We start from the raw sequence: 11,356 nt of genomic DNA on the forward strand, positions 1-11,356 counted from the left end.
TCTCGACACAGAAAGATTACATCACAAATGCATGAGATTGAAGTCTGCAAGCAAAGCAATTTCTTAATTCTATAGGTGTGATTCGTTTAGCTGGTTAAGTAGGATGGGCGCTGCCAGCGATGCCAAGCCTATGATTTCATTAAATTAGCCTCTTTGCTCTGATGCAACCAAGCCCAGAAATTCAAACAGATAAAAGGGGAGCGTCTGTGGTTTATTCAACAGAGGGGTTCAGTTTCCTTCAGTCTTTCCTCTGTCCCTGGACATCCCGAAGGTTTCTTTCCACTCTACATCCCTTACAAATCAGCCATCATGAGTATGAGGCAGTCTTCACATGGAGTTGGGAAAAACTATAGCGCCACTTCTGTTGGAGGTGGTGGTGCAGGGAAAATGCGCTTCTCCTCTGCTTCTCACTCTGGAGCTGCTAGCGTCGGCAGCAGAAGCCTCTACAGCCTCGGTGGGCAAAAAAGGATCTCCATCCCCACAGGCAGCCATGCTATTCGTGGCAATCTGCTGGGTTTTGGTGCTGGTGCTGGTGCTGGTGCTGCCAAAGGGGGGGAACTTGGATTCCCAACGTGCCCTCCTGGTGGCATCCAGCAGGTCACTGTCAACCACAGCCTCCTGGAACCACTCAACCTGGAGATTGACCCCTCCATCTCAAAGGTGCGCACAGAGGAGCGCGAGCAGATCAAGTCCCTGAACAACAAATTTGCCTCCTTCATTGACAAGGTAAGCTTCCAACTTTAATACCCTATCTTTGAAATGTTGAGCCCTTTGTAGACATACTGATGGGAGAGTGCTGTATTCCTCTCACTTCATCGCTTAAAATAATCCTAGAGCCCTGGACACATTATTTACAGCACTGAATGCAAGTTGCTGTGGATGCATGCACTTTTTCCTTTTCGGATCTGTAACTCGTATCGATCACATTAGTAAATTGCCCATTTCTTCTTCTTAAGGTGCGATTCTTAGAACAACAGAACCAGGTGCTCGAGACCAAATGGCGCTATTTGCAGCAACAAGGAAAAAGTGGTAGCAAGAGGGACATCATTGAACCCATGTTTGAGGCTTACATCAACGGCCTCAGAAGAAATGCAGATAATTTGGTCACTAGCAAAGTCCGTTTGGATAGCGACTTGAAGCAGATGCAAGATATGGTTGAAGATTACAAGAAAAAGTATGTAAACCCGAGTATACCTAGTTAGACCCTACCTAATATCATCGATAAAATGTAAATGAGACCGATAAAGAACATTATTTCTATTTAATGTATGTTTTCAAATCAAGGCACTTCAAACAATCTCCAACTAGAAGGTAAAATGTGTGAGTGTGTGAGTGAGTCAGTAGGCGCATTTGGTACAATACTATGAGGTGCTTCTAGACTGAACCGAGGAAGGGCGGATGATTGAAAAGATCTATTGACTGGTTGAGTACTTCGCAAATTTTCTAAGTACATTCGTAAACTTTGTAAGAGTTTTTACCTGGAATATTCCTTATTCACACACCCCTGTATTTTTTACAGTTGGGTGTACAACAGATATTCTCTATATACACTGTTGGTTTTACAGAGTCAAACCAAATTAACTACTAGTATGCAGTGTATATTTCACTCCCAAATACTTCTCATAGAGTCTTTATATAGAGTCCAGGTTCTATAGCTTGAAATTTGTAGAACCATCTTTATAAGCACATCTGCCAACACAGTGGCGCTATAAGAGAGTACAGACAAATATAAAGGGGTTGGGCTTGGTTTGATTGCCTTCTCTCTAAACTCATATGCTGGATATATATATGTATATATGTAAGTGAACAAAGGGAGAGAGAGCCCGAAGCAAGCACAGTACAGAGTTTGTGCTAGAGACTCGACAGACATGGTAGCTGGCATGCTTTACTTGCTGACCATCTCAAAGTCCTAGCTACTGTTTTCACCACATACTTCCCTCTTCCTCATCCCGACAGGTATGAAACTGAAATCAACAAACGAACCACGGCAGAGAACAATTTTGTGGTGCTCAAGAAGGTAGGCAATACATGCGCAAGTGATGGTGGGATGCTTCTTTAGAAGCATATGAAGAGAAGCATGCACAAGGCCTGACAAGTCAATAATAATTTTAAACCTGGAAGGTTCAAGAGAAATGGACAGTTACCCTAACCGTTCATATTCCCTTTGCAGGATGTGGACGCGGCCTACATGAAGAAGGTGGATCTGGAGGCCAAGGTGGACTCCTTGACTTCAGAGATCCGATTCCTCGAGTCAGTCTTCGAGGCGGTAAGCTCCCTTCTTTTGCATTATAGGCTTCAGATAGGCTTTTAACCTCCCACAACCAAAATGCTAGATTGACAAGACTCCCGACTGAGATTAGATTCACAGAAGTCGCGACTCTCACATTTGAGTATTGATTTTAGATTGGCAGGGTTTCTAAATGCACAATATAACTACTGACTTTTGATTTGAGATTTAATCTAACTACAGATTTCCTGACCTGTGTTTATATCGAGAGGAATGATGGCTGCTGTTTTCTTATAATTAACTTTGTTTGGCTTGATTTTTAGGTTTCATCATATTACTCTATATCTTTCAGTTTGGGAGGGTTCAAGGTTGCAGCATCTTTCTTTTTCCTCACTCTTGGCATGAGCTTAGGCTCTGTATCCCTGCTCTGAACTACCTTTGGCAGGAGGGCGAGCTCCAGTAATTCTAGCCAAGCCTCACTAATCAGCATTTTTTTTATTTCCTATTTTCCTGTACTAAGGTTGCCTAGCTAGCTACCCTACATCAGATATACATTTCTAGATCTCACATTTCGGTGCAAAATTTTCACTGAGCAGAGTCCTGTCAGGGCTGCATATGACTGTGCTTGGCTTCCAGTACAATGTGTCCTCTTTCAGTGTTTTTGGGTTGAGCTTCCATCCATTGACTGATGACCTGACTCCCATAACCCTGCTCTGCATAAACCTGTACCAAGTTTTCTCTGACAAGAGCCCATCTTCTGCCTTCCAGTATTTTTGTACTCCTGTTCTGTCGACACATCTGCAGGGTTTCAGCCCTGCGGTACTGCGCTTCAGACAATAGCCCTGGCTCCAGTATTCACCTGCTGAGGTTTTGTTGACATTAATCCTGGCTCCCATAGGAATGTTCTGAATTTCCAGTGACCAGAGTCCAGTCACCATTGTACTTATTTATGTGAGAGTTTTCAATAGCGCTCAGTCACTGTGGAATATGTGGGTGCTGCACACATAGATCAACAATTTCCATGTAGAAGTAAAAGTAACAATAACAACATTTAAAACAAGGAACATGACTCTAATAAGTATCAGGGAGTGGTACGTAATACTCAAGGAGATCTAGCAGTCTTCATCTGGAGAGGAGAGGAACTAAAAATATATATATTATGGGGTCATTGTTAACCAATGTTTCTATATTCAGCTTGCACTCAGTGTAGTCTTACCTCCTGTATTTCTGTACTGAGCTTCTGTGCCAGGAAACATGTCTACAGTATTAGTGTACTGAGCTTACACTAGAAGAGTCTTGCATCCAGTATTGCTGTATCGCTCTTCCCGTCATAGGAGTGCTCTCTGCAGTACTCCTTTAGAGTGTTTCCAATGCACACCCTGACTCCAGTATACCTGTATCAAACTTCTATGTGCAGATATCTTGGATCCAGTGCTTCTGTACTTCTTCAGTCCTGTACTCTTGTTCCCAGGAGTCTTGGCCCCAAAAATCATATAATGAGTTTCTGTCGACAGTCCGGGCTCCAGTGTTCCTGCACTGAGGTTCTCTCGAATCAAATCCTGGTCACCATATCCCTGCACTGAGCTTGCTGTGACAAGAATGCATTCACCTGTACTCCTGGATAGATTTCCCTTTCACAGGAATCCTGTCTCCAGTACTTCTGTACTGAGCATGCAATGGCAGGAAACCATGCATTTCTATACTGATCTTCCACTCACAGGGCCTTTTGCACCGTGTTTCTTCACCAGTTCTAGACCCAGTACTTTTGTACTATACAGTACTTCTGTACTGAACTGCTGTATGCGGAGTACATTCCCCATTCTGCTTTATTGTTCTGTCACTAAATTTGGTTTTGGATACTACTACCTCCTGAAACAAGTTTGTGGCTTCAGACATTGTGAACACATCCCTATGTGACAAATTACATCGGACCATTATTTCTTTAGATATGAATTGAACTCAGATGTTTTGAAGTGTGGCTGAGGTTGCCTATGTTGCTCAATGGGAACGTATATTTTTAGATTGGATCGCACATAGATGGGTGCAGTAGTACTAGAAATCCCAGCAAAGACGTGAAGCGTAAACCAAAATAAAAGGTATGTTGGAATGACATTTTCATTTGATTTGCAGCAAATGGCGGAATTGCAATCACATATGTCAGACACGTCGGTCATCCTCTCAATGGATAACAACCGGCAGCTGGACTTGAATGGCCTCCTGGCAGAAGTCAAAACTCAATACGAAGAGATTGCGAACAGGAGTAAACAAGAAGCGGAGCGTGAATTTGCAAACAAGGTATGAGACCTTTATTAACAAAGTACGCTTACTCTACACTGTGGACCAATGATCGACGATTTAGGAGATTCCCTAAATGAGAACGAGTCAATTTTAAATTCTCTTCACCCCACTTCCCAAGTTCTCCAAACACAAACATCAGTTGTACCTTTTCCTTCCCATCAGTATCTTCTCAACACACAAGTAGGGAGAAGGTCCCTTGCTCAGGCAACTTGCACTGAACCCAGCATCGAGTGGTAATATCATCAATGTGTCTGGTTTATTGGGAGAGACACTTTGAATGGAATGTGGGTTTTCTTAGTATTGCCAAGCCTAAATACATTTTATTAGTGAGCAGGGCAACGAGATCAGAAAACACAAATTAAGAGATGAGGCAAGAGGATGCCTTTGAAATCTTTTTATCTAAACATGAAGAATGAGGACGGGGACTCCAGTCAGACTCTCCACTGCACCAGTGTTTGTCTGGGTATTGTCATCTATTAAAGGCACCACAAACATAAAAAATTGAGATAGTTTTAAGGTAAAAATCCATCCCACCTTCCTAGGTGGGAGAGACATCCAGTGGACACAGTATATGCTGAAGCAGGACCCAAGAGTCCTAAACCCATACAAAGTTGGCGCAGGTCAAAAAGTTCAAGGGATGAGACTAATTGGAATATACTGGAAGTCTGTGCTCCAAAACCTACGTTATGTATGTTTACACTACCTAAAACATCTCAGCCGTGTGATAGAGCATATGAAGCATGACAACAGAAAAATAGTGAGAAGATCTTACAAGCTGATGTAGTACAGCTTTTCTCTTTTTGATTTTTAGCTTGGATTTTCCTGCAGTTGGGGAGAGCTAGAGATACGGGGTTCCTTTCAAATATTTGTAGTAGGTGAGGCTTTCTTTGGCTCTTTTCAATCTCATCTTGTTTATGACCCTCTAGTTCCAGAAGCTCAAGGAGGTGGCTGGACAACATGGCGATAGTCTGAAACACACCAAGAACGAGATCTCAGACCTGACCCGGCAAATACAGAGGCTGAAGGTTGAAATTGACAGTGTGAAAAAACAGGTATGACGTGGAATTTTAAAAACACTGGAGAGTGAGAGAACCCAGCAACCTGCCTACCTGTGTGCACAACAAAACCCCAAATGCACATATATTTACTGGTTGGGCATCTGCAGACCTACTTTCTGAAGAGATATGCTCTTAATAATATAAAAGTGAGAGAAATCTCTACTTACCTTTGAAATACACCACAAGATCTCTCTTTTTTGCTGACTTGAAGCATTAAAATTTTTTCTTTCTTCCTGTAGTCTACCCCTTCAGATGCGCATCTTTCGCTTCTCACTGATAAGAACATGGTTAGTTATTTTCTCTGCTCTGTTGCACTCTATCTTACAACCTCAAGTGCTCAGAGAGACTTCTTTTTTTCACTTAAACGTGCATTCCATTGGGAATCACAGTAACTTAACAATTTTTGGTCAGTCCGTCAGTTTCCTAGGCATGTTAGATACTATGAAAAATACTGATGCCCCATAGGTTAACTACATGAGCAATGAGGTTACGAATTTTTAGAGCTAAGCTATTCCTATCACTTAACAGGAAAACAGATATGTCTTAGGACATTAAGCAAATCTAACATTGACATTTTTTTCCCTTTTCCAGATCGCAAGTCTGCAAAGTGCTATTGCAGAGGCAGAGGATCGTGGAGAGCTTGCCCTGAAAGATGCCAGGCAAAAGCTGGGTGGACTTGAGGCCGCTCTACAGAAGGCCAAGGAGGAGATGGCTCGCCAACTGAAGGAGTACCAGGAGCTGATGAATCTCAAGATGGGCTTGGATGTAGAAATTGCCACCTACAGGTCCCTGTTGGAGTGCGAAGAGAGCAGGTGAGTGCACAGATTGGAGTCACACGGGTACGCAAAGAAACAATCTAGTACATTCCATGGAAGCGCCTACTGTACTCCTGGAGCCAGTACTAAGCAAGATGTCATCTGTAATCCCTGAGCAGTGGTCTAAAACAATGCGCACATTCACAGCTATTCTACCATGATTCTGAAAAATGTAGCTTTGTGAAATACTGAATCGATCAGTGTCGGAAATCAATCCATGTATGAAACATACAGCTGTCTCCTTTAGGTGAATGGCTAAAAATAATTTTTAGAATGTGCTACAGTATTTCTAGGTGCCAGATGAACTTGTAGTATGATAATATAATCAAGTATTAATTGACATTCTGTGTGAGAAGTAGGTTTGTGAACCCCTCCCGCTGTTATCCTTTTCAGTAGGATTTGAAAAATACTAGAGCTGGTGGTTCTTTGGGTACACGCTGGCCGGCAGCAGTGTTGTGATCACGCTGTGCAGCACAGTGCACCCTCGCTTCAGATCAATTCCGTCCCCATATACAATGAACAAAGCTTAGGTCTGCAGCCAGAGCATTCTATTCTACACTTTATTCTGCACTACATCTAGGGACCCTTCCATCATCCGCCCGGTGAATGCAATAATAAGCGAAGGAGCTGCTACATAGGTCTTCGAGAAGGTGTCCTATTCACAGAATACTATACGTGTGGCACATTTTTTGACATTCTTTTTTATGACTGGAACATCAATGATTAAATCTAAAAGTAGTAACGCCTATGAGCCACATCTTCCAAGAAATACAATTTTATATGCTGTCTCATGAAAGATATTCGGTTTATCAGGCAACCAGTACCCTAAGGAGCACTACGGCCTTTGCTAAAAGAGAAAGGGAGTAAGGACAGGCTGCACATTTAAGCAGTGTGATCAGTGTTAGGCAAGATAATGCATAGTATTTTTTCTCAAGGTAAAGTTCAGCAAGTATTCTATGTACTTGAAATTACAGTAAAAAGCTGCATTTATTTCTGAATGAAAGAAAGGTGAATCATGAAGCCCCATGGTGTGTATAATTTGGGTAAGTAGAAAGGCATGGACAAAACTGCATCGGCAAATGAACCATTCATGAAGCTACTAAAACTCTGCCCCTGCGGTGCCTTAACTTCTGTGCATTGTTAAGTGCAGCAATAACCTTCTGCGATGGACACACATGATGCAACATTTCAACTTGCTGATCCATGTAAATGAAAAATCAAGGGCCGCAGGGCCGTAACTAACTCGATGTATTTCTATCTTTCAGAATGTCTGGTGAGATTCAGAATAATGTCAGCATCTGTAAGTACCATGGCTTTTTAGTTTTGTCCCTTGAAAATGATGGTAGATGTCACTGGATTAATGCACATTGTTTGCACCAATACCCATAAGCTGATCCTTACAATAGAGCCGCTCCTCCTGGCAGCAAGTCTTATAGTTCTCCGAATGATAGAAGTTTCTAAAGGGACCTGTATCCACCCACCCTAAAGCACCAACAACTTCTCTTTTCGTTGTTTGTTAGATATCTCAAGTTGAGGAGCAGATTCTAAAAGAACTTACTGTGTTTCTTGAAGCCCCCTTTATTTTAGAATGCATCCAAAGTCTAGCAACAAGCCTTCCCTCCCAAAGATGCCTGAGTCATTTGTTTACAAGTGGCAGATGAAGTCAGGACTACATTTTAGACATGCAAGAAATCAGTGTCCACCTCATGTTGTGTTCTTGGGCTTGATGTAACAGAACCTTAGGGGTCCCTAGGGTGAGCTCCCCCATCATACCTCAACCAGTCTTGTCCTCCATAATCTGCCTTCACAAGTCCTCAGAGAGCCTTGCTTACGTGGATAAAAGGCCTGTCAGGTACCGGAACAAGGAGATTTAGGTGTATGCTGGGTTTCTGGGACCCTCGTAATCAGGGCCTAATGGCTGCACTTCCCTTTCTTCTCTTTCACTTCCTCTGTCTTTTTCCCACCTGTCACTTTACGTCCTCTCTCTCTCACTCTCTTTCTCTCTCGCTCTATCCTCGTTTCCCTGCTCTGTTAGGTGTCTGTCATCCTCCTTGTTTTTAATAGCCTGCATGTGACTCTCTTTCTATCAGCCTCACTCTTCTCCTGTTAGTGTCTCTTGCTCTATTTCCTCTCCAATCTCTCTCCCATTCTCACATTCTGCTACTTTTCTCACATACCTCTTTATAATCGTGTTTTCACACTTTCTCTGTCGGCTTTTTTATCAGTTGTTTCTTGTAGATTCTGGATAGATTGTGTCTCTTTTACTCTCTCCAGACTGTTCCTATCTCTCCGTTATTTATCCTTCTCCTCCGGCTCTTTCCATCTATTCCGCTCTGTTCTTGCTCATACTTCCGGGCGAAGTTTGTTTCCTTTGCAACACTAAACCAGTAAATGTTGCAACGTTGTTGCTTTCATCAACCTGCCAGGCACGTGCTACCTTTCGAGTGTATTTAACCCAGATCTCTTGACTGGGGGAGAATGTCTGCATTGTCAGCATTCCGTCCATCATTTGTTTGTTGTAACACCTTTCGAGTGGCAGCAGCAGTTGCTGCTCTTTCTTCACTTGGCCAGATCATGCTGACATTGCTTGGATGCTTGGGGGGAGGGGGACTTCCAGTTCCTGGGACGTCACCCCATCACTCTGCTCTTGGAGTTGGGAAGGTCACTTCATAAGGTTTACTGGAATGTGTTTTTCTTTGCAGCGGTGGTCAGCAGCGCTCACCACGCCAGTGGAGGAAGTGGCAGTGGACAGAGCCACGGACAAGCTGCGGGTGGACAAGCTGCGGGTGGACACAGCTACGGAGGCAGCAAAAGCCAAAGCCACAGCTCGATGGCGGCGGCCTCATCAGCTTCCAGCTCTAAGAAGAAGTTCTACTGAATCAGCGGTTTGCATGAACCTGCGTGAAAGAAAAGCTTTTCTGCCGGGTGACAACAGCACCGACCCCTCGAGCCTATCTCCTACATATCTCTCTCGACGACAGACTTTACCTTCAGACCTCTAGCTACCAGTACCAGTATCACTCCACATTTAGACAAAGTCTTTGCACAAGCTAGGCCACCAAGCCGACATACATTCCTGCAGAGGCCACCCTCTCATCTGGAGGGCCAGGAGTGGATAGAAGCAAAGTGGTATTCGAGGGAAGGAGGGTAGAGATGTCAGTGGGCTAACCCCTTCATCCCTGTGCTGCTATTCTTACATTTCCCTATGCTGGTGGAGATGTAGGCTCTATGCCAGAGAAGTAGTTATTGCTGTGCTGCTGGCTGCCCCTCTGGTATCCTTGCACTCTTTACACCAGGGAATCTTTTGCTAGCCTGTTGATTTACATACTGTATGTGAAAGTCATGTGAGTGAAAGAACCCATTGAATGGCATCTTAAAACTATCATTAGGACTGTCCATTGTCAAAGAAACTAAAGGCCAATATACATATTTGATTTGCCTTCTACGGTGCGTAAGATGCCAAAGACCGAAGTAGGATTTTGTCCTCACTTCCTGATGCGGTGCAGTGATTGCCCATGACAATTCTGTAAAACCTTGTTGTTATCTATTCAACACTATGAATGCATAAGATATGCTTTGCCTCAATTAGTTTTTCACCACAATGTACATTTAGAAAATCGTTCATGATTTTTACGTGCAACTTTGTTTTTCTGAGTGTACCAGACCGGTAGGCTCCCTGGTGTCCTATGTACATAGAAACTTCCTGGTATTGCTGGTTGTCGGTGCTCAAGTCTGCGACCTATCAACTCTCTTGTGTCACTTATTAAACTGCATATCAAATTCAAACTGTGTTCTTGGTCTTGGTGTTTCAATTCTTGGTTTCTCTAATAGGGCAAAAGCTCTTAATCAGTTACAAGTGAAAGGCAACAGAAATTGAAATGCACTAAAGAGCATGTTTGTAAGAAAGGTAACATTACTTTTTGCAGTAGGCCTGTCAAAACACCACCACTACCAATCTATTACTACGACTTGCGGTCTAAGAGTGTGGGAAAGATTGAATGCAAGCTTTTCAAATAGATTCATGAATACCCAGGATATGGCACAAGTCAAAAGTCCATTATTTACCAAACTTCAATAACCAACACAAAAATAAATGACACATGTAGCTTTCACTATCAGGTAAACATTGAACCCTAAATCTCGCCCCGTATAACAAAAGCAGATGTATTTGCGGTAATGTATTTAATCATCCCCTATGCAATGTGAGGCATGTGGAGCCTTCATTGAATTTCAAAAACCAATTTTTAAATGCATCCTTAAAGGAGTCCTTTGTTCCTTCTGAATGGAAGCATGCAATGGTCATCCCACTGCTGAAAAAAGCCAACACTGACCCTACGCTGTCTTCGAACTATCGGCCAATTTCTCTGCTTGCTGTATTTTCTAAAATTCTAGAGAGGCATATCAATGGCCAATTGTCCCAGTATATTGAAACTCATAGGTTTCTTCATCCATCTCAATCTGGTTTTAGGACCGGCTATTCCACTGAGACCGCGATTCTTGGCGTTACAAAGATGCTCCGCCAGAGTCTGTATGTAGGTGACACGGTAGCTCTTGTTTTATTGGATTTAAGTGCGGCCTTTGACACGGTGTCACACGCCGTGCTGATAAAGGCCTTATAATCCATAGAGGTTACTGGTCCTGCAGTTAGCTGGCAAACTTCCTTCCTCACCGATCGCACATTTCAGGTCTTTTCCTCTATAGCTAACTCTAAGACCTATTATTCTCCTTATGGAGTTCCCCAGAGGTCTATCCTTAGTCCTCTGCTATTTAACATTTATGTTAGACCCCTGGCAACGATCGTTGAAGAGGCTGGGTTGTCGTTATTTTCATATGCCGACTACACCCAGATCATTTTCTCTCTTTCTGCTGGAAAAGCTTTAGAGCAATCTGCTATTCGGACTGGGCTTAGCAAAGTGGCATCATGGATGCACGCCAATTTTCTCAAGATTAATGGTGAA

At 43.0% G+C, this 11,356-nt stretch overlaps 1 protein-coding gene across 1 annotated transcript; it reads left to right on the forward strand.

Moving 5' to 3' along the window:
* The first annotated feature begins 209 nt into the window (after positions 1-209).
* On the forward strand, positions 210-10,184 carry LOC146833186 (keratin, type II cytoskeletal 5-like). Its single transcript, XM_085600843.1, has 9 exons — positions 210-726; positions 957-1,174; positions 1,957-2,017; positions 2,171-2,266; positions 4,358-4,522; positions 5,452-5,577; positions 6,175-6,395; positions 7,664-7,698; positions 9,101-10,184. Exons 1-9 carry the CDS (start codon positions 310-312, stop codon positions 9,274-9,276), a joined length of 1,515 nt encoding a protein of 504 aa, XP_085456969.1. The 5' UTR covers positions 210-309; the 3' UTR covers positions 9,277-10,184.
* The last annotated feature ends 1,172 nt before the right edge of the window (positions 10,185-11,356 follow it).

This window comes from Triturus cristatus, chromosome 4_2, assembly GCF_964204655.1.
Source record: "Triturus cristatus chromosome 4_2, aTriCri1.1, whole genome shotgun sequence".
Taxonomy (NCBI): domain Eukaryota; kingdom Metazoa; phylum Chordata; class Amphibia; order Caudata; family Salamandridae; genus Triturus; species Triturus cristatus.